The 23363-nt window shown below is 37.7% G+C and overlaps 2 protein-coding genes, 1 long non-coding RNA gene and 1 other non-coding gene across 41 annotated transcripts in view; 2 read left to right on the forward strand and 2 right to left on the reverse strand.

The window, feature by feature from the left end:
• Positions 1–21673, forward strand: part of LOC138918395 (uncharacterized) — a 113636-nt gene extending 91963 nt beyond the window's left edge. For 4 of the 6 annotated variants that reach the window (XR_011427749.1, XR_011427747.1, XR_011427748.1 and 1 more), the window contains one exon: positions 4474–6706. This is a non-coding gene — a long non-coding RNA (uncharacterized lncRNA). Of the gene's footprint in view, positions 1–4473; positions 6707–21537 lie in introns of those variants that run through there. The other 2 variants (XR_011427752.1, XR_011427751.1) reach the window with 2 other exon arrangements.
• KCNRG (potassium channel regulator) lies at positions 905–7999 on the reverse strand. The gene is made up of 2 exons (XM_001488550.7): positions 7419–7999; positions 905–3986 (listed from the first exon to the last, which is right to left on the reverse strand). The coding sequence occupies exons 1-2, from the start codon at positions 7997–7999 to the stop codon at positions 3749–3751; spliced, it is 819 nt and encodes a 272-aa protein (XP_001488600.1). The 3' UTR covers positions 905–3748.
• On the reverse strand, positions 9334–22824 carry TRIM13 (tripartite motif containing 13). 33 transcript variants are annotated; one of them, XR_011427740.1, is made up of 6 exons: positions 21999–22673; positions 21768–21872; positions 17883–17949; positions 13450–13577; positions 9687–11127; positions 9334–9630 (listed from the first exon to the last, which is right to left on the reverse strand). XR_011427740.1 is itself a non-coding variant. In XM_070239693.1 (5 exons), exon 5 carries the CDS (start codon positions 11119–11121, stop codon positions 9898–9900), a length of 1224 nt encoding a protein of 407 aa, XP_070095794.1. In that variant the 5' UTR covers positions 11122–11127; positions 13450–13577; positions 17883–17949; positions 21768–21875; positions 22622–22761; the 3' UTR covers positions 9334–9897. The 33 variants fall into 33 exon arrangements, 18 of the variants coding, with proteins under 18 accessions (XP_070095794.1, XP_070095796.1, XP_070095793.1 ...); XR_011427741.1 differs by having other exon boundaries at positions 22457–22524; XR_011427729.1 differs by lacking the exon at positions 13450–13577 and having other exon boundaries at positions 21768–21875; positions 22622–22761.
• A 105-nt stretch (positions 22825–22929) lies between these two features.
• Positions 22930–23050, forward strand: MIR3613 (microRNA mir-3613). Its single transcript, NR_128239.1, has one exon. It is a non-coding gene; the product is annotated as a microRNA mir-3613 (primary transcript).
• Positions 23051–23363: the final 313 nt, after the last annotated feature.

Below are 23363 nucleotides of genomic sequence, written 5' to 3' on the forward strand. Positions count from 1 at the left end.
GAACACAAGAGGCTGAGATGATCTTGACAGGTGTGTCTCCAGATGAGATAATCCCTAAAATATTTACTAAAATAAGAAACTCAATCCATTCTGAATGTATACTGTCCCTAATGAATAATATATTTTTTAATTGTGGTAATTATCTCCTTCTAAAAACCTCTGCATTGTGAACTCATGACTTATGAGAAACTGTTTAATAAAAGGCTTAAGTTATTTTAAGTTAAACCCATTGTCAATATTATAAATTGTATTTGTAGTAAGCTCTAGAAGGGAAGATATTGTTTTGTTCCTTGCAGTATCTCCAATGTCTAGAATAATATTTGGCACACAGTAGGTGTCAATAAATATTTATTGAATGAATGAATGAATGTTATGTATATTATATGTTTCCACAGGTAATATGTTTCTAATAGCACATTAAAAATAACATTTTAGGGGCCAGCCCAGTGGCGCAGTGGTTAAGTGCGCACGTTCCACTTCGGTGGCCTGGGGTTTGCCGGTTTGGATCCCAGGTGCAGACATGGCACTGCTTGGCAAGCCATGCTGTGGTAGGCATCCCACATTTAAAGTAGAGGAAGATGGGCATGGATGTTAGCTCAGGCCAGTCTTCCTTAGCAAAAAGAGGAGGATTGGCAGATGTTAGCTCAGGGCTAATCTTCCTCAAAAAAAAAAAAAAATTAAAAAATAACATTTTATGGGGCCGGCCCAGTGGCATGGTGGTTGGATTCATGCACTCTGCTTCAGCGGCCTGGGGTTTGTGGGTTCGGATCCTGGGTGTGGACCTATGCACTGCTCATCAGCCATGCTGTGGCAGTGTCCCACATACAAAATAGAGGAAGACTGGCACAGATGTTAGCTCAGGGACAATCTTCCTCACCAATAAATAAATAAATAAACAAATAAATAAATAAAAATAACATTTTATTTCTCATCAAACTAGTTTCCTGCAAATCTGAATGACTAAGAACACATTTATTAGCAGTTTAAACATTTCCAGTCTTATTCCTTGCCAAGCTGTAGTTCCAATATTTTTTATTTCAGTATTTTTTTAACCAGTTATCAATTTTTAATAATCTTATCAGCACAGCATTATACAGAATTAAACAGCATTGTAGCCAACCCCATGGCTGAGTAGTTAAATTTGCACACTCTGCTTCGGCAGCCCAGGATTTCAATGGTTCCAATCCTGGGCACGGACATGGCACCGCTCATCAGGCCATGCTGAGGTGGTGGCCCACATAGCACAACTAGAAGGACCTACAACTAGCATTTACAACTATGTACTAGGGGGCTTTGGGGAGAAGAAGAAGAAGAAAGAAGATTGGCAACAGATGTAAGCTCAGGTGCCAATCTTAAAAAAAACCTTTTTTTAAAAAAAGAATTAAGCAGTGTTACATATATAACCATGCCAACTATACCCAACTAATTAAATCACATACAAGCCAAAAACTTAGCTCAAGAGAAATAGCGTGGGCCTGCCCCATGGCAGAGTGGTTAAGTTCTCATGCTCCACTTTGGCAGCCCAGGGTTTCACCGGTTCGGATCCTGGGCGCGGACATGGCACTGCACATCAGGCCACACTGAGGCGGCGTCCCGCATGCCACAACTAGAAGGACCTGCAACTAAAATATGCAACTTTGTGCTGGGGGGATTTGGGGAGAAAAAGCAGAAAAAAAAAAAAAGAAGATTGATAACAGTTGTTAGCTCAGGTGCCAACTTAAGAAAAAAAGAGATTGTGCCCTAGAATATAATGGTAGCAAAGGAACCAGACCAAAAAGTGTTTTGATCCCCAAAACTAAGATGACACACTAAAACAACTAAGTTGGCTTTTCTGCAAGAAAAGAGAAGATGGTGCCTATTCATAGGGCTTTTTTTCTTATTTGGGTCCTTATTTTCAGTTGCTAACGTTAACATTACTAATCTTGAAGCATTTTGCACTTTTACATTCTACATAACCTTTGAGGTACTGTTGGAAAAATTTTTAAAAATCTTTCTTCCCTACAACCTAGTACACGAATCTGTAAATAATTAGTGGAAATTTCTGGAATGGTGTTTCTTTACAGCTTTCTTTCACAAAAAGGGTGGTAGAGTAAAATTTATGTCAGTGTGTGATAATAGGCCATACTATACCTTAACAATCCCTCTAACGGTGACACACACATCTTTCAGGTATAGCTGCTGCTTCCCTTTTTTTTTTTTTTTTTGTCTTTTTTAATAGATAATACTTCTACATGATCTGGTGAAAAGTAAGTCTTCTCCCACACCTAAACCCCATTCACTCAGTTCCCTCTCCAAAGGTGACGTGTATCTTTGCTGAAAATTCCATGCATATGTAAGAAAATAAGTATGTATATTTTTTCTACAAATGGAAACTATATATATGAAGTGGAAATATATTTTTTCTACTTTATACATTGTTCTACACCTTGCTTTTTTTCACTTATAAATAATTCACAATCCTTATCAGTTTATAAACTGCTTTCTCATTCTTTTTAAGGACTGCATAGTATTTCATTGTATGAACCATAATTTACCCATTCCCTATTGATGAACTTTATTTCTAATCTTTTGCTCTTATGATGAGGTACTTTCTCACTTGAATGTGAGCTCCTTGAGAGTAAAGATTTTTATCTTATTCATTTTTTAATCCTGAAAACTTAGTATAGTGTCCAACAAATGTTTAACAGATGTTTTTGAATTAATTGTACTTTTTAAAATGTTCAACTGCTTCCACTCAATAGTTTTTAACCCTTCTATGTGCAAAATATTTGGTGCTCTTTGACTTAATGATTACTCTTCTAGATGTTTATCCTAATGTTTAAAATGACACAAATATAAGAGGAATTCCTACAAAAAAAAATCACTAAGTCAAAGTATATGTGTATTTCAAGTATTAGGAGAGGTTATTCAAAAGCTTTTCATCAAATGTGGCTGCTAATTAGTAACAAAGGTATTATTCCTCTCACCAAGTGTTTAGCCCAGTGCTTTACACATACTAGTGTTCAAACTGATGAGTGGGTCAAGCTCACATTGAAATGAGAAAAATTTGTTTTTATGAAGGCATAGAGGTCTATACAGAGGAAAGGTCTGACTAATATGACTGGGAAAGGAAGAAAACAAGGCTTCACAGAGGAAGTGCAATTGAAAGTGGGCCACCACCATCTCCTCCTCCTCCCCATTCCCCTCCCAACCCCTCCCTCCCTCTCCTCCTCCTCCATATCATCATCATCACTAATAGTTACTGAATGCCTTCCATGTGCCAGGCAATGTATTGAGTACTTGACATTATCTCCTTTAATCCTCACATATCCTATAAGGGAGATATATTTATTAGCCCCATTTGACAGATGAAGAAGTTGAAGCACAGAGAGGTTAAATGACTTGCCCTAGTCATATAGCTAGTGAGTGACTGAGTTGGGATTAGAAATCAAGCAGTCTGATTCCAAAGCCCATTCTTGAAAGCTGTGTAAGGTTCATGAAAAAGAGAAAAGGAGAGAGGCACTGAATGTAGAAGGAACATGTGCCAAAGCACCAAGTGTACAGTGTTGTTTAGAGAGCAGCAAGCAATTAGTGTGGCTTAAGCATTGTGTGGTTGCCCAGAGATGGTATCTTAGGAGACAAAGCCAAAAAGTTAGGCTGAGTACTTATTTGACTAACATATATGCCCTAAATATGGAATTTCCAAACAAGAAAATGGCAATTTCCCTTTCTAAAAGAGAACTCCCTCTCGAAAAGAGAACAGAGAACCTCATTTCTTTTTCTGAGATTGCTCTGGCGTGATGGTAGTCTCTGGTTTCAGTGTTTTGTTCATGGAGAGAGCTTCAGGCCTTTTTATCCTTTCAAAGCTATAGCATTCAGTTTTGTCTTCAGATACTGTTCTAGTGCTGACCAGATGAAAGCCTTCCATTAACAAAGTGTCAATCAGTAAGCCGAGGACATTAGTTCCGTTGGCCAATTTTCGGTTATCAGGTTTTATAGAAACATACCTAGAACAGACAAAAAGTGTTTAATTATAAAGCACCCCTTTAATAACTAGCAAAACTAAACACATAAATTTGACTTACAACCTCAATAAAGACATCATACCATTTTTGATCAAAATTTTTTTGAGACTTCATTTATAAACCAAAATCAGTAATTTCAGGGTACTGAAAATAGAGACCTTGCTGTGATCTCCAAAGTCATTTTAATTCTCCACTTAGAAATAATAACCAACAATGATGAATTTTCACTGAGAAATTATTTTCTGGAGCAAACAATTTGATTAAACAATTAAATTAGCTTAATTTTTATATAACTATTTCCAACTTACTAAATAGATTTTAATCAATTTAATTGATTAATCATTTTAATAAACATTTTATGCATTTACGATTTTCCCCATCCATTATCATCCATTATTCATCCATTATCAGCACTAACATTACAGATTTTCTTTTGTGATTTATTCCTGTTGAATGCATTTTTTTTCAGATGAAATTTTGCGGATATAAAATGTCAAGAAGATTTTATTGTCAATTTTTACTCGATAACCGTCCATTGTTGAAGACTGTGGGGTTAAAAGACCTCTGGAGTTGAAATACCAAGACTGTATTTCCTGGGAAACTCAATAGAACTTAATATACATAATTCAAGAAAAATATACTTGAACTTTTCAGATTGGCTATATGTTGGCTATAATAATGTCAACATAACATGTCCACATAGATATAGCTATATCACTCCTTCTTTATCTAGCATCAAGTATTTTATGTCTCTGTGTCCTCCCACCATTTGTTTATAAGATGTGAAGAAAAGGCTAACTTAAATTAGTTCCAGGCAACAACCTAAACTATCTGTAGTTTTATGGGATATAAAGAGCCTTGGGGACATCCCTAGCCTCCCTTTAATATGACTGAAATAGAGTAGTTATTGTAGCTCTCATTTAGAAACTCATTCTAGGCAAAGAAAACAATAATAGGATGTAAGATTATAAAACTACAGAGTACATATCAAAAAATGGTTTTTCTGATACAGCAAATTTTTAACATTAGTAAATTATTCCATCTACCCCCAAATCCCTAACCAAGCCCCCTAGATCTTGATTGTATAGCCTAGAAACATTTGTCAAAGAGGGAAAAAGTTACACAACATCTCACAAAATTAAGATAGGAATAGTATATAGTAGGTGATAACAAAGTGGAATGCACTTGCAAAGAAATCACTGAACCAAAATACTTGATTCCCTATAGGGCCAAATTGAGAAATGAAAGATTTCAAGGCACAAGACAAGGAGAGAAAAAAACCAATGAGAAATATAAGATCAAAACTTAAAAGGCAACAGTACTTTTCCCTTTGAGCCAGTTTAAAAAGGAAAGGTCAGATAGAATAAAGTCTACCAAAGAGACACTAGAATCCTGTGACCATAACTTGAGCTTGATAATGTGGTATCATATGAATGGCCATCTGCAAGATGCAAGTCAAGTATTTCTAGTACTGAACTTAAGAGATGGTAACTGAGCAACCTGCTAGGTTAACAAGGCCTTAGAGGGGTAAATCATATTAGAGAAACATACTGAACAGCTGAATGATACACCAGATTTTAGGGAACCATTCAGGTTTACTCCTCTACTTTCCACCTTCAAAAACATCTGAATGGACAGATTCAGACCAGAGAGTGAGCAAGAAATAAAAATGATTGCTAGGTAAGCAGTTATATACGTAAGGTGAACCTTTTAATGGGAGTTTTCATCCGCTCACCTGAAATCCCAATAATGTCACTTTATTCAAGTTATCTATCTTTACATTGAAATTGGCACTAAAGGAAAAAATCACAAACATTTATGGGATGGAAAAATTCTGAACTTCAAACAACTGAAAAGATAGGATAATATAATTTCATGCTGCAAAAAAAAAGTTAATTTTAAAAATAGCTTCTGGTTTGGAATTTTGTTTTGGAAGTTTAAATATAATGCCATTCTCACATTAAGATGAAAAGAAATTTTGTACTATTTCTAAAACACAAACACTTAACAACAAAGGGGAACCCACTTGGCATTGTGTACACATAAGAATATCTCAACTTGGAGTTTCTAATCTTGTTTTTCAAGATTACAATTATTTTCTCCAAATGCATAGTTTTTAAAGAACATTTAGTAGTTCCAGGATATCTTTTTACTTTGCATGTTTATTGTAAAAAACAATGACATCATTTTTCCTTAGGTTTCTAACTTTCTAGAAAGGGATCCCCAAAGATCTCAATCAAATTAAAAAAAAACGAAAACTGGTCATTTCCCTTCTATTTATGTTAGTGCCCCACCAATGAAAAGAAAGTTGTGCACAGACATATCTTAAAAACAGTTTGAGATAGAGTCTTAGGTTTTCTTCACAGTTAGCCTATTAATTAAACTGCTTCTCTTTTCCCAAGATGACATTTCAACCTCTTTGGAAGGGCAGGAAATTATAAATTGTAAAAAGTTAAGAATTGACATACTACCCAGTGTTCTCCTATTAGTAAGCAAGATCAAGGGGTGTTTTATGGGAGAGGCAAACATTGATTGTTCCCGATGGCTACTGCTGAAGTTAATATCTCAAAATATGTCCATCGACCTTTACCCTAAAAAAGTATATTTTATTTTAAATACTATCAGTAAAGAACATATGCAGACTTTTTTTTTCTTCCTTAAAATTAAAGCCAGCTTTCACAGTTAGTTAAAAAAAATAAAAATGGTGGACAGCATTAAGACATTTTTAAGGGGGAAAAATGTGTCCATGACAGCAGAGTGGAAATCAGCCTGAGGGTCCAGCCAACAACAACAGGGGGAGAAAGTGAATAACTGACTCAGGAGCAACTATCCTTAACATACTGACAGCCTATCCCAATATTTTGAGTTGTCTAAGTGTGCCAAAGAGGTAACAGGATACCAAATTTGCCATGAGATATATATGCCTTAATGGTGTTTAAAAATAAAGTGGGATAAAGAAAAATCAGTACTCAAATCATAAGGAATGAAAGAATAAATATACAGAGTGTAAGGAAATCGGGAGAAACTTATTGAGCTTTTATTATATGCCAGCCACTGAAAAAATCTCTTGGGGACAAAAGGCATCTCATTCCTGAGCCAAACTTATTAGCAATGGAACACAATCTATAGGATTTTTCCTCCTACAACTTGAATGACCATAGTCCCACTTTACCCTGGATAGTCTTATTTATTCCTATTGTCTCACACAATAACAATACCTTCTTTCTCTCTGAAAAGTATCCTAATTAGGACAATAATTATCTGGTCATTCTACCCAACTCTACTGGTTACCCCAAAACGTTATTTTGATTAATCATTTTTTCCAAGAAAAGTTTCAGGCATGAGAAACTTTCAGTTTTGAGGGGAAATATCAGGAACTGGTATAGAAAAGAAATTCTTCAAAGTACAAAATACCTGACTCCAGTTTGGTTATCAGTAGTGCTGTCAGAGCCACACTGGAAAACCAGGTCATGGTAAGAAGGTCTTTGTGGAGGCAGTGGAAGTAAGTTCACCTGATGAGGGAAAGAGTTACTACTCCAGGTCGGTGCTGAATGTTGCTCTATAAACACTGTAATCCTCCCAGTTAGCATCTCAATTGTTTTGCTGCAAGAGCCAAACACCCTGAAAAAAGCTTGAGTGTTCCGGCTTAGGAAATGCACTTCCACAAGAGCAGGTCTCGGCTGTAGCAGGTGTTCTTGATTTAAGAGATCAACCAGAGGATCAAGTTCATAGAAAAGAGCCTCTCGCTGAAGCCTAAGATAGTCTGAAAAGTCAGTGGGTAATAAAAGCTGGTGAGTTCTCAAAAAATCTAAGATGAAACTAAACAAAACACCATCTCTGTCCACAAAAATTTGGCCACCAACCATCTTGAATTCTTGGTCTCTGCCATCTAACATTCGTGTCAACCGAGAGGCAGGAAACTGCTTTATGGTAGAAAACCTTGTTGTGAATATCTTCCCTCCCACGTTCAAAGTGACCAGTTCCTGACTACTCATTCTTCTCTTGCTTCAAACTAGAGGCTACAAACCATCAGTTACAGACTTAGGAACTTGTAAATCAACCTATAACCATTAATATTACTAGTTATATATGATTAAGAAATGGAGGGGAGGGGAAAATAACAAAAAACAGAGACGTAGATTCCCAAGTAACCACTGTAAAGCAAACAGTGTATCCATAGCTGTGTTTGCAAATATGAGTTGCTTGGGAGCTTGTAGTATACAAAGTGAAAAAGCAACTGCCAATTTGCTTTGGATAGTTTGAAAACTGCCAATATATCTGAGGATAAAATGTCAAATAGATCCCTTTCCTATATTCCATAAAAAATTCTCCACAAAGACTTGTCATAAATCTATATTTTAAAAAAGGGGAGCAGAAAAGCATTCCCCCTCCCCAGACCTATTATCTACTCTTATCTTCCTCATGGCAGAGGATTTATACAGAAATATTGTCATAATTTCTTATGATCCCTTTAGCAATTTAGTGACTAAATTGTGAATTGTCAGTTAGGGATGAGGCAGCTGTTACCTCAACTAGCAGCTTAATTTGACCCTTCTTCTCATAGCCAGAATGATTCCTCTCTTTAAATTTAGTTGCCACCTTTTTTTCCTGTCCCCACTTACATTACCTCTTCTCAACCAAATTAAAAGACTAGGGTAAAGACACTCTGGACTTTCAAAGGAATGTCTTTTTCCATGCCAGAAATAAGGTAAACTAGGGACTAAGTCTAAGATAAAGTCACTTCTCTTGTTTTCATCTGAATTCTAAGCAAGGTGATATAATTAAGTATTTATTCTGTGGGAGATAGCACATCTTTCTCTCATGTGAGCAGACAGAACAGCATTAGTGTGTAACAACTTACATTGTACTTTATGATATTGTATAGACTGTTTCATCTCTTGTCAAGTTAGTCTCATTACTCTTAAATTCTTTAAGCAAGTAGATTGCTTTGGTTGTAGAATTGCCATTATACTTTGGAACAACAACACACCTGCCCGTAAAAAGGAGGCTTTCCCATTTTCTGCTCTTGCCATGTGTTAGACTACTTTTTTTTTAACCTATGCCTTCGCTTGCTCAGCCACTACCATTTCTGTAGTTTATCACCAAATTCATTTGGTGATAAATTTACAAAACCTAAGGAGAAAAAGGCAAGCTGAAATCTCCACACCCCTAAAAATGTAAACTTACCATAAGATTCATACCAGTTTTTGTTTACATGAGATTTACATTTTAACAAAAAAGGAAATGAACCTTTGGTAGAAAAATTTGGAAATCTAATCCATTCGTATCTTCTTTCCTTTTTTAAAGAATCTTCACTCTCAAAAAAAAGTTGCTTTACAAGAGGAGTCTTTATTGCATGCTTAAATGAACAATCACTATTATACTATCTCAATCAATACAATATCAGATCATATTACCTCCCCTTTTTCCATAGCATAAATACAACCAATACTGGGGGTAGGATGCTTATTTCAAAAGCACTCATTAAAAAGGAAGGAGGAGGGCCAGCCCCTGTGGCCTAGTGGTTAAGTTTGGCACACTCTGCTTCAGTGGCCTGGATTCTGTTCCCAGGTGCAGACCTACACCACTTGTCTGTCAGTGGCCATGCTGTGGTGGTGGCTCACATCTAAAAAAAGAGGAAGACTGGCCACAGATGTTAGCTCAGAGCAAATCCTCCTCGGCATAAAAAAAAAAAAAGATGGCTTCAGGACTGTACTATTAAATTTCAATTTTATCTTTATGCTACCTAATTTGAACATGTGTAGGACATTATTTTTGAAAGGAATACTTTTGGAGAAAAGTATCTGACTGGACTCTTGACCAAATCTAAACTACCACTGTTCTCTAACACATTTCTAACGAGAGACAGAGAACTATGTACTTGAAACAGATTTCATAATAGTTTATATTTGCACACAAATTCTGCCACATTGTTCAGCACCACCAAAGTAAAATTCTTGAATCTTTCACTGAAAATGAAAAACCAATCTGTCACCTGTTCCCAGGAAAAAACTGACAGTTCTACAAAATCAGCTGATTTAGTCAGATAGGAACTGAAGTTTGAAAGATGGTCTTTCCAAGTTGCAAATTCATCAAATAAAGACCATTCTAGGAATATGGTAGGACCAAAGAAAATGAGAAGGCCAAGCAGAATGACTACCACAAATAACTGATAAAAGCTCCAGGGAATCTTGCTAATGAAAGTGCCAGTGTCTTGAGGCAAAGAAAGTTTATCCACATCTACTAGTTTTATGTCTTCCCATTGACTGGTATCAAAGTTCTTCATTAAAGGGCTTGTGGGCAAATTAGAGGGAGGTAAAGGAGTTTCCTTGATTACTTTTATTTTCTCCCTGAACTCCTGCATCTGTTGTAGAAATATGATAGGTTCTGACACGTCTTTGAAAGCCTCAGCAATGTTAAAGGCCATTCGTTGTTCCTGCAAGATGGTGTTGAGTTTGTTGATCTCTGGGTCATAGGCTTGCATAACTGCAAGTTTCATGGTCTCCAAGTCAGACAGGATTTCATTCTTCTTTTGATCTAATGTGTGTTGTAACTTCTCAAAAAACTCCTTCACTTTATCTGAATCTTTAGTCAGTAACTGTAGAGATTTCCTTTTGCTAGTTTCCAAGGTATCCAAGCGAGAAAGAGCATCACCCCGACGCCAGGTCTCAAAGCTCTGGAAGAGGGACTCAAAGGCATCCCTTTCCTGAGCATAGGCATCTTCAATAGAACAGAAGACATGCTTGGTGTGGTCACCACGAGTAGCACAGATCCCACAAATCAGCTGCATATCAGTCAGGCAGAAAATGTTGAGAGGCTGCCCCAAGTGTCCTTTGCACACTGGCATTTTGGGAGAGATCTTGATCTTGTTATACTTCTCCACAATACCCTTCAGGGAGTAATTAACCTGCAGGCTATTGACTCCAGTAGCTGAAGTTTCCTTACGGCATGTGGGGCACTTGAATGGAGATAATCTCCACAAGGAATTCCTCACATTCCCCTCTAAGATCCCTTCTAAGCATTTTTTGCAAAAGTTGTGCGAGCAAGGCAAAACTCGAGGATCATCAAACAGACTGCAACAAATTGGGCAGGTGAGATCTTCTTCAAGCAGCTCCATCACATCCTACCATAAAGAAAGAAACACTTTATTTTACTCCAGTAATCCCCTCCACACGGACTATGTAATACAGTCATGTGTCACTCAACAGGGATACATTCTGAGAAATGCATCACTAGGCAATTTCGTTGTTTTTCGAACATCATAGAATGTATTTACACAAACCTAGATGGTACAGCCCACTACCCACCTAGGCTATATGGTACTAATCTTATGGGACCACCGTTGCATATGTGGTCTCACATTGATAAACATGTCATTATGCGGCACATGACTATAATCAGAAGAAACTATCTTCACAGGCACTAAAATTGATCTTTCACTAAAATAACCAGGCAAACAAAGGAAATAAGTGAGAAATTTGGGAAGAGAATGCACACCAAAGCAAATTTCATCTGCTGGGACTAGAACACACTCCTTATTAGTATGGCTCCCTGTACACAAAGGCTTTGTGTGGGCTTTCCAACAACAGTCTTTGGCTGAAACAGGGTTAGGACTAGGACAACTGCAAGTTGAGCCAGCAGGACCCAATTGATTGTTTTAAAACAGAGAGCTGACTACTAGCTGTCAGAGACAAAGCTACTCAGTGTCTGAATAGAATGAGCTCTTTAGTCTGGGCCCACAATTATAAAATGGTGTGCTATTTAAAAGAAAGCGCACAGAAATATAAATCCAAGCATGTACTCTCATGCAGACTTCTATTAAAAAAGTGGCATATTTTTCTATCAAAGGCAAGATCACAATTATTAAAATCATGGGTAAAAACATAAGATGAGATAGTTGCAATTCATTCTTCCCTAGAGAATTAAATGATTTTAAAAACCACTCGAACAGTAATCAAAGCCATCTTGTACTATCTAGAGCATCAGTTCTCAAAATGTGGTGGGCAGAAACCTAGATGTTCCCTAAGGCTCTTTCAGGGCATCTGTGAGATCAATATATTTTCATAATAATACTGAGATGTTATTTGCTTTTGGCACTGTGTTGACAATTGCACTGTAAAAGCAATGGTGAGCAGACACTGCTGGAGCCTTAGGAGCAATCAAACAAGGTGACAGGTAGCACCAAATTGTACTACTAGTCATTGTATTCTTCACCACCACATACCCACAGTAGGGGTCAGGGTGAGGGTAGCCAGTTTCATTTAAGAATGTTCTTGATGAAACAGTAAAAATTATTCATTTTATTAAATCTTGATCCTTGTGTATGTGTCTTTTTTTTTAATTTGTGTGTTATGTTTGTGAGGAAGATTGGCCCTGAGCTAACGTGTGTCAATCTTCCTCTGTTTTGTTTGTGGAATGCCTCAACAGCGTGGCTTGATGAACAGTACGTAGGTCCACGCCTGGGATGCAAACCCGTGAACCCCAGGCCACTGAAGCGGAGAGCACAACCTTAATCACTATGCCACTAGCCTGGCCCCTGTGTACATGTTTTTTTTAATATTTTGTATGACAAAGTAGGAAGAAAACACAAAGCATTTCTGCTACATAATGGTAAGCAGATATTGTCTGGGGGAAAAGCACTTATGTGATTGAGCTGCAAGCTGAACCAGCTGCTTTTTTCATGGAACACCATTTTTCTTGACAGAACAAATGACAAACTGGCTATTCAGACTTAGGTATCTGGCAGACATTTTCTTGAAAATGAAGAAAATGAGCCCATCACTTCAAGGAAAACAAATGACAATACATCTTGCCAAAGATAAAAGTTGAGTTTTTGAGTGAAAATTAGAATTCTGGAAAACATTTTGCCACTTAAGAGCTTGATGGATTCCCATTAATTAAGGACTTTTCTAACAAGTGGTGATATTAACAAACGGGGTTTTTTAAGGGGGGAGATTATTGTATAATGAAATATGTTAATATTTGGAGATCTGCATAACACAGTGAACTAATTGGTTCAAATCACCAATGTATGTTGTAAATCATGCATGGGTAAAAGACAGAAAGACCAATACATTCAAAAATACGATTTCAGGGCCCAGCCCGGTGGCACAGCGGTTAAATGTGCACGTTCAGCTTTGTTCTGCTCCGGTGGCCTGGGGTTCGCTGGTTTGGATCCCAGGTTTGGACAGGGCACTGCTTGACAAGCCATACTGTGGTAGGCGTCCCAGATATAAAGTAGAGGAAGATGGGTACGGATGTCAACTCAGAGCCAGCCTTCCTCAGCAAAAAGAGGAGGATTGGTGGCAGATGTTAGCTCAGGGCTAATCTTCCTCAAAAAAATATATATATGTGTGTAAGATTTCAGGGTCCGGCCCAGTAGTATAGTGGTTAAGTTTGCATGCTTCCACTTCAGCGGCCCAGGGTTCAGATCCCAGGTACAGACCTACACACTGCTCATCAAGCCATGCTGTGGTGGCATCCCACATACAAAATAGAGAAAGCTTCGCACAGATGTTAGCTCAGGGACCATCTTCCTCAAGCAAAAAGAGGAAGGAAGACTCCAGTTGTCTTCTATAAAATAGAAATTCATTAGAGAGATCCATAACTATGTAAAGCAGTGCCATTCTTCTCACAATTATGTTTTGAAAAATAGTTATTTTTCACAATATTAATGTTAACATGTAATAGGTTTATCATTATTTTAAATGAATTAATATCAACATTTTTCTCAGTTTTAATTTCTAATACAGTAAATATATACAGTACACACGTAAACAAAAGCTCTTGGGATCCTCAATTCTTAAGAGTATAAAGGGGTCTTGAGGCCAAAATATTTGAGATCCCTGATCTAGAGAATACCCTTTCTCATTGCAAGTTTATTATTTTAAAATGTACATTTTAGGGCCGGCCCCGTGGCCTAGTGGTTCAGCACACACTGTTTCGGCAGCCTGGGTTTGATTCCCCGGCACAGACCTACACCACTCCTCAGTGGCCATGCTGTGGTGGTGACCCACATACAAAATAGAGGAAGGAAGACTGGCACAGCTGTTAACTCGGGGTGAATCTTCCTCAAGCAAAAAGAGGAAGATTGGCAACAGATGTTGGCTCAGCAAAAAAAAAAAAAAAGAACATTTTAAAACTTCCTAAAGTTTTTTTTATTGAGATAACATTGGTTTATAACATTATATAAATTCCAGGTTACATCATTATATTTCCATTTCTGTGCAGACTACATGATGTTCACCACCCAAAGACTAATTACCGTCTATCACTGTACACACGTCCCCTTTTACTCCTTTTGCCCTCCTCCTTCCCCCTTCCCCTCTGGTAACCACCAATCTAATCTGTGTCTATGTGTTTGTTTGTTGTTGTTTTTATCCTCCATATATGAGTGAAATCATAGGTATTTGGCTTTCTCTGTCTGACTTAATTGGCTTAGCATAGTACCCTCAAGGTTTTAAAACCAAAAATAGTGCTAAATATGTCCTCATTCAGTTTATTGTCCACATTACCACCAAAGTAATAAATAAAATAGGATCTAATAATCTGTAGACCATTTATATCAAAAATAAGTAATTTTTTAACAGGAATTTTAAGGGTCACAATTGAAGCTACAATCTAGAAGATAAACTATTTAATAAAAGTTAAGCTGAGCTTGCAGGGCTAATTTGTTTATGGTTTTATATTAAGTTGTGAGAGAGAGATATATATATATAATAAATATATAATACATAAATATTTAGAACTAAAGCAAAGATTATTCTGTCAAATTTAGTTTCACATAGCAAAAATGTGTGATTAACTGATTTTTCTGAAAAACCTTTTGTGACATGAGAAATCATATAGCCTTTGAAAGGCACCGGGGAAAAAATGGCTATAAAGACTGTAGTGTGCTAAGAGAAGTTATCAAGCAGCTGTAAAACATTACGACTTTTTAGAACAGAGGAGGAAAACTTTCATGATCCTCCAACCCAGTCCTGTTGCACACTTTATTACCTCCACTGCTCTCTGTTATCTTTCACCTAAGAATTCTATGCTAAGGCTAGATTTTGGAGTACGCAGTAGAAACAGGAAAGTAGTAGGGGGCATCATTCAATAAAGTAAACCTAACCTTGGCAAGTTAATATTTCCAGAGGATCCTATCCAAGCACATGAAATAAATAAGAGGAAAAACAAAAGATACCAAGGGGTTGGGATGAGGAGGAGAAAAAGGGCACCCAAGGCAAAGAGAAACTTTGAAGAAAACTGAGGTGAGGATACTGCAATAGGGGCCAAGAATAATTTTAAGGCAATCAAGTATGATCAAAAGGAAAGGGAAAATGGCAGACACAGGAAAATTTAGAAATAATAAAAAGTCATCCCAAAGCCATAATCAACTTATAGCTCTTAAAATGAACCAGAGAAAAAAATTACTACTTGGAAAGTCCCTTGTTAAAAAATGGCATCAAAATTACAGTAGATCCTGTTGTTCCATTTTTAGTGATACAGCTTACAAATTTTGATTTATAATTTAAAGATTCTTATTTGCATTCACTTTAAAAGCTAAATACTGTTTTGTTTTCTTCTCTTAACTTTATATTCAAAACTTTCTCTATGACAAAACTATGTGACTACTACTTCCATAGCTGACTTTCAGAGAAAACTGAGACACAGTAGCCTAATCCAAGAAACCATGGCAAGTTTGTTGCCACAAAAGTTTTAAAGGAAAATACATAATAAAGAGGTTTTTAGTCTAAGTGAAGAGTAGGCTTCACAATAAGGGAACTTACAGATCATTTTCTTAAAGTGTGGCTAACATAAAAATCTGAAGACATCAATAAAGCTTACTCCTTTGAAGGAACTAAAGTACACAGCCCCTCTTATGGGGAGTTAATTTTATCACAATATAGAAGTCAAGAAAGTTGATGTGAACAAAATTACTGTTCACCACTCATAAAATTTAAGCTTAGCTAATGTCAAAATAAGTGCAGAAAGGCAAACAAGTTTTCCAAGATTCATTTCTTCCTTCGAAAGTGTTTCTGAAAACCAAAAAAGTCTAAATATTGAAGCATAAAAATCTATTTTCCCAGCAATTAAAAACTTCCCAAGTTTTATACCAACAAAGAAAGTAGCCATATACCTAGTTGTCTACCACCTCTCTGATGTTCAATCTCGTTTTCCTGCCATATTTATGTTTCTTAATATACTTTTAAACTTCTATACAATAAAATTCACTTTCTTTTGGTATACAGTTCTATGAGTTTTGACAAATGCAGAGTTGTATAATACCACTACAGATTTATTTTTAAGCAAATTTTCAAGATATCCACACTAAAGGAAGACTACAAAAACTGCTTTATCAATCCTACCTTGAGTGGGTACACAGCAACAAGAGTCTCTACAAATGAGAACTGTTAATATGACAACCAGAATATTAAAAATGGAAAAATCAATGCTTACAAAGGAGTCATAACTAGAAGTAAAAGCTAATATGTGTGTATAGCCTTCTCATTCCTAGAAGTCCTTGGTTTTTGAATGATCAACCCAAAATGATTATAACGCAAAAGATGCTCACTTATTGACTCTTAAACAAAAGTTAATTTTAATAAAAACCTATTTATTAAAAGAAACTTTCCTATTAAACCTTTGAATTTCATTAGTTGATATCAATATAAAGTTCAAAATATTACCCATTATTTCTTTCCAAATCTCATTAGAGAACAAAAAGAGAAGCCAATATATTACAGTTAATATCTTACTGATTTAAACCAAATTTCCATTCTGCTTTGAGGCATCTTTAACCTCAGGAATTTCAAAGTAGTATCTAAATACCTAACAAGTAACTAGACAGCCATATTGAAACTCACTTTACAGACAAAACTAAATTATAGGAAGCTCTACGAAACTGAGCACCGTCAATCTTATCTTAGAACAATGCTTAGAACAAAAGGACTCACCTTTTTTTTAATCACTTCCTCTCAGCATAGTAATCTTATTTTCAAGTAGTATACTATATTTCTATTTTAGATTGAGATCCACTAATAATGCTTTCTTGAAACTCATTAAGGGTCTAGCTAACAACTATTGAATTCAGATAGAGGATGTAAGGATATTTATTGTAGAATCATTTGAATTTTCTATATACTTGAAATTTTTTACAATAAAAAGTTGGGGGGAAAAACTAGAAGAGGGTCAATTATAAGAAAACCATATTGAGCTCAAAAAGTAAAACTTCAGAAACATTAACTAAGTATGATAATCTGCTACAGTATTTTTGTGTGTGTGAGAGGAATATTCGCCTCGAGCTAATATCTGTGCCAGTCTTCCTCTATTTTTTGTATGTGGGATACCTCCACAGCATGGCCAATGAGCAGAGTACCTTGGCACCCCGGATCCAAACCCATGAACCTGAGCCGCTGAAGTGGAGTGCACAGAACTTTAACCACTCCGCCATGGGGCCAGCCCCTGTTTTATTTCTTATAAAATAAAAAATGTATTATTGGAAATCTCTAGATTCAGGCCTGTGAGACTGACATACTTATATGGTTCTCAGTCTAGGACCTTTGACAAACCACTTACACATAATCCAGTTTCTCTTCTCTTTGTACAACTGTTTTGAAAAGTATCTAATAATAGATGAAAATTATTTATAAAGTTTTTGTTTTAAGTACTCTATATCAATGTGTTATTACACTTCATTCTGGCTTTTAGAGACTGTTCCATAACTTAGGTGATCAAAACAGGACAAAGAAAAGATTTCCGATATCTCAAAACAGGAATATTAAAATTAATATATCACATATAGTGTCTAAAATAGCTTATCTAATTGTTATGTGGCTCTTGCAAACACAATATAAAAGTCACCTATGTGTCCACATAACACAATAAGTAACTTACCTTTTCTGGCATTATCCTAGAGTGAGTAGTAGTAAAAATTTCCCCCAAGATATTTCTAGTAGGATTCCTGAAAAGTAGGGCAAAATAAAGCTAGTACAGAAGGTCTAAGAGCTTGGAAGGCCCATCAACTCAGAAAGTTCACAAAAAGTTTTTGGACTAAGGTGACATTATAATCCAGACCACTCAGAAAACCTCATGTTTTTCCTTTCTTCAGTGTACTACTATTTCACCTTGACTCTTTCTTTTGTTTATTCTTCTTTTAACTCATCTTCCCCATACTGTTTGAAGGAGTACCATATTTTGATTTCCTCTTATGCTTTCTTTTTCCCCCACCCTCCTCTTCACCTTACTTATCTTTCTCTTTTTCCTTTTCCCTGTTCACTTGATAATCACCCAAGATGTTATTCTGTAATCCTGTAAACCTGCAGCATTAAATCAATAGGGTTTTTAGGATACCAGTTAGATCAAATATCCCTATCCCTCTTACGTACAACTATTGAGAAATCTATGTGGTCTCCAAATGGTGTTGAATCCCATTCTCTCCCACACAAATGAAATCAATTACATAAAGACTAAATTATTCTCCTAGTCTGGTACCAACCAGACCCAGATATTTATCTTTACCTATTAAGAGTTCAAATTAAGTTAATTTAAGTTGCAACTCCTGACTTCTGCAAAGGATTCATGAACCAGAAATGTCTGGTTTCTTTTCTCCCAAATAAATGTAAACGGGTTTAAGCGAAGGTGGCAAATTTTTAACCATAAAACAAATTGTCTTCTTTTACAACCATAAACTTGGCAGTCATTAACCTAAATTATTATCCCCAACAGGTTCATATCTATTAAAAGTGATCTAACTCTGTATTTGAGGTTAATTCTAGCTTTCAAAAAGTACTGTCAAAGTCTAGCATTCAGTAGGTAGCTAGCTAGATTTATCTATATAAGTGAGATTATTTACATAGTATGGTATGAGCAAAGTTCCTTATACTCAGTGTAGAATTATATATGCACATATTATTCTAAGTAAACTTCATCTACAGAATATATCGAGTAACTAATTATGCTAAACTTTAAGCAGGTTTTAGGTTGGCTATGTTATATATACTATGTTGGCACTCCTTGCTTATATTCAATACTGCAAATATGCAGGGGGAAAAGGAAGAGCTCCTCTGGGAGTTTTAAATGGGAAACCAGGCTGTTGCCAAGCAGGATATAATTGTAGCACATATGCCACAGGGAAGACAATGATTTAAACTATCAGCAAATATTTTCATTCAACTTTTCCTTAGAAGTGTATCTAAATCTATAATGGAAATGAATTAAAAAGAGTTCACATTAAGGGAATTCACTTTATACAAAGCTTAAGTAGAAGGTAACTATTCTGTATTCAAAGGACACTTGTATTTGGTTAACTGTTATGAGAGGTGGGCATAGCACTCTATTATTCCAGGACCATTCTAGTATCTAGAGTCTCAGGCCAAGGTAATGACAATGGCAGTGTCTTTCATGAATAACAAAAGTGGATAATTCAGTGATCTAATGATATTTTTAAAAATGAAATGTAAGCCGAAACTCAATTCCTGCCCTAAATTCAGAAACAGCACATTTACAAAGATATCATTACCCTAAAAGATATGATGAATGCCTTATAAAAAGGACAGAGAAAGCTGACACCAAACTGAAGTTGGAGAGCTTATCCATGCAATTGGCTTTTATATTTTTCTTAAATTATAAAATTTGTGATTATAGAGAATTCAGAAAATACAGGGAAAAAAATCACCCATAATCACATCACCAAGGTATAACCACTGTTGTTATTTTGGTATATTTCTTCCAATATTATTTTGGCTTATTTCTTCCAACCGTGTGTGTGTGTATGTGTTTGAGCACACACTTATTTTTACCACTTATTACAAAAGTGGTAGCATAACACAATTTTGTATCCACTTTTTTTCACTTATTTTATCACATGCATTTTCCCCATCTTATCCATATCTTATGGATATGTTCTTCCTTATTGGTTGGTTTTTTGGTATTATAACATTTAAATGAACACTTCGTAGAAAAGTTCTGGTCCACAGCTCTGATTATTTCCTTTGACAACTCCCTTAAGTATACTGGTAGGTGGCTAAAATGTAGGAACATTTTGAAGGCTCTTGAAAAGACTGCCAAGTTTCCCTCTGGAAAGAGTATACCACTTTATGAACTCTAACCAGTGATGAATGAGAGTGCCCCACCTCTCCATGCAGTTCCTGACCTTACAACAGAAACTTTTTGTGTGTGTGTGAGGAAGACTGGCCCTGAGCTAACATCCATGCCAATCTTCCTCTATTTTATGTGGGATGCTGCCATAGCGTGGCTTGATGAACAGTGCTAGGTCCGCGCCCAGGATCTGAACCTGAGAACCCCAGCCACCCAAGCAGAGCATGCAAACTTAACTACTATGCCATGGGATCAGCCCCCAGAACCATACTTTTATAGAGCTTAGTAGAAAAACAAGAACAAGGCACACTTTTTCTTATCATACCTAACCAAGTTTAAAATACAAAACAGCTTAAGGCAGTTAATATTAGTATGCATCTGTGTATTACCAATATATAGAGATAATATATAATAATAAAAGTTATGGGGTAAGAATAAAATAGAAATACTGAGTTTAAAAACATCTTTGAGAACATCTAGCTAAACACCTAAATTTATAACTAAAAAAACTGAGGCCCTCCCAAAATGGAGATTTCTCAATTGTACACAACAAACTAGACATAGCACCTGAGTTTCCCAATTCTTAGACTTGAGCACTATCCAGAAAGTGGATCAAGAATTCCATATCCTCATTCATAAAAAGGAAAAGTTTAATCATGGGCTCTCTAAATCCCTTATAAAATTCTATGATTTTTACAAATTAGATTGTAACAGGCTCTCCAGTGAAGAGGAAAGAGCACTGAACCTGCTTCTGAATACCTAGGTTCAAGCACTAGTTTTACCCTTTATAGAATGAAAATTTTTACACTCATAATGTTCTTGGAAAGATTAATGTGTGATAATTCTGTAAACTGCTCAATGATATAAATATAAGGTGGTTTCATTACATATGTGTACAAATACTGTAAAAACTGTAAAAACACATTTAAAGTGTTATGTTAGAGCATGAGTGTATTAAGCAAGAAAGGTCCCAAAAGCCAGTTGGATTCTCTTGAACTGTAATTTCAAGGAGAGGCAAAGCAAGTATTACATGGGATAGCAGATACAAAGCACCTGCATGGAAATGGGCATATCTGAACAAAAGCTGTGGCAGAAGTAGGGCCAGGTAGCCAACCAATCATAAATGTATATTATAAAAAGAATAACCTGGTGTTACGGAAGGACTTATCAGGGAGGTTTAGTATGTCAGCTGGTGCAAAAAAGATGGTATTTTTAGGGAAAGATAAGACAGCCTGAAGAAATGTATCTAACCAGTTAACAGCTCCATCAAGTTCTACCAGAGTGAGTGGCTATGTAAATAAAATTATGCTTTTAAAATACCTATTATATAAACGTTTCTAGCGTCAGAAAACTCAAGCCCTGTTGTACAAGCCCTAGCAGGGTGGCACAGGAGAAGGGGGAAAAAAAAACTATAAAAAAAAAAATTGCTACCGAAGCCTCTTTTCCTTTGCAGTATAAATCTTTGAAGTATAATACATCTCAAATAATTGCCACATAAAGAATTTCCAAGTATGGAATCTATTTTTCTGAGTTTTGACAAAATATGAAAACAACAAAGACCATCCATGAGGCTGGGAACACATACATTCTATTCTACACATTTCAGTTTTGAAAGGCCTCAAGAAATTGAGTGAGTTTTTGTTTTCTGGTTTTTTTAATGTAGGAAAAAATATTGTAGTTTACCTCTGTCCCCTGCAAGCAGGTGTATGCGTCAGGGTTACTATTTCCCAGGGCAAAGCAATCGGTTTTAGTTTTTTTTCCCACGTTGTGACTGACTATAAAACGAAGCTACTGCAAAAAAAAAAAAAAACAAAACAAAGAAGAGGGTATTACGTATTTATTTGCACAGGATTCTTAGTCTTGACCCTCTGTTTTTTCAATCGTCCCCCATAAATAAAGGCAGCCTGCTAGGACCTGTGAAAAAAGCAGGAACGTGGGCGAGGCTGGAGATCTTTGTACTAAGGAGCTTCTCGGTTAGGGCGCCCTCCCTGGGCACAGGCAGCCTCCCCAGGTTCAGTGCCGGGGTGGTCGCGTGCTCGGCCTTCTGGTTCATGGTCGCCTTTTCTCTTGCAGGCAATACCGAGGCGCTGGCACTGAAGCCGGGCACGCTCGGTAGTCGAGGTTTTCTGGAGCAAAGACACGCTGCCCCGGCCCGCCGGACGCCCATCTGCACGCCGCTCCTCCCCACGCCCTGTCTCGGTGCCCCGCTGATTTCCGCTGTGCTGCTGGGACTGGAGCTCAAATTGAGCTCTCCGCCAGCCCCCCACCCACGCAAGTCCCTGCCCTGCCAGGGCAAGTCCCCACCCTCGCGGTAGGCTCAAGGACCACCCCCCTTCCCGAGAGGAGCCCTGCGGCGAGTACTTATCTCCGACCTCCGGGGCCGCGGGAGGGGCCCCGCCTGGAGCCGCGCAGCCGTCCCTCGTCCAGCCGCGGGAACTGCGCCTTACGCGCCGGGCAAGGCAGCAAAATGGACTCGCGGCACCGGCCGGGCCCCGCCCCACCGCCTTCCTCCCTACCGCCCTCCTCCCCACCGGCACCTCGGTCCGCCTCCCCGGCCGGGTTTCGCCTTTGTTGCGCCTCCTGGGTCTCGCCTTTCTCGCGGGGGAGGGAGTGGGTGAGGTGCGGCGGGCGTCCTTCCGGTGTCTGTAACCGCCACCGCCCGCGGCGCGCGTGGAAGAGGGGCGGGCCCGGGGCTGCTCGCTTCTCCCTTCCAGAGCGCTGCGCGCGCCCGCGAAGCGTCGTGCCGGGAGCGGGCGTGGGTCGCGAAGACGAGCGGGCTAGGCCTAGACCGAGCGCGGGCGACGGGAGGCGGCGCCGTCCCCGGTGGAGCCGCCCGGGAAGAAAGCCGGCGCGCAACACGATGGTTGGGTTTGGATTGTTGTACTTTTTTTTTTGTTCGTTGCATTTTTAGGAACAAAAAAAAAAGCCCAACCCTTCACACCACTTCATCCGCATCTCTGAGGACCAGAAGCCCGGCCACAGCGGCTTGGTGGTACGGAGACGACTGTCTGCACCGCACCCCCGACCGCAGGGTGGGTGGGACGGGCACTCGCATTGGGACCAACACCAGGGCTGTAGCCAACGGCTCCGGCCAGAGCACAATCAAAATAAGATTCAGTACCGTCCCCCCACAATCTTTCACCTGTTCCTTTGCAGGCTTTAGGCCAAACACCAGCGACCCAATTCTATTTAATATTTTTGTTTAGGGAAAACACTACTGCTCTTTATTCTGGAGAAAAGGAAGAATTTAAAATTAGCGTTAAATTATCCACCGCTAAT

The sequence above is a fragment of the Equus caballus genome, chromosome 17 (genome assembly GCF_041296265.1).
Source record: "Equus caballus isolate H_3958 breed thoroughbred chromosome 17, TB-T2T, whole genome shotgun sequence".
Classification (NCBI taxonomy): Eukaryota; Metazoa; Chordata; class Mammalia; order Perissodactyla; family Equidae; genus Equus; species Equus caballus.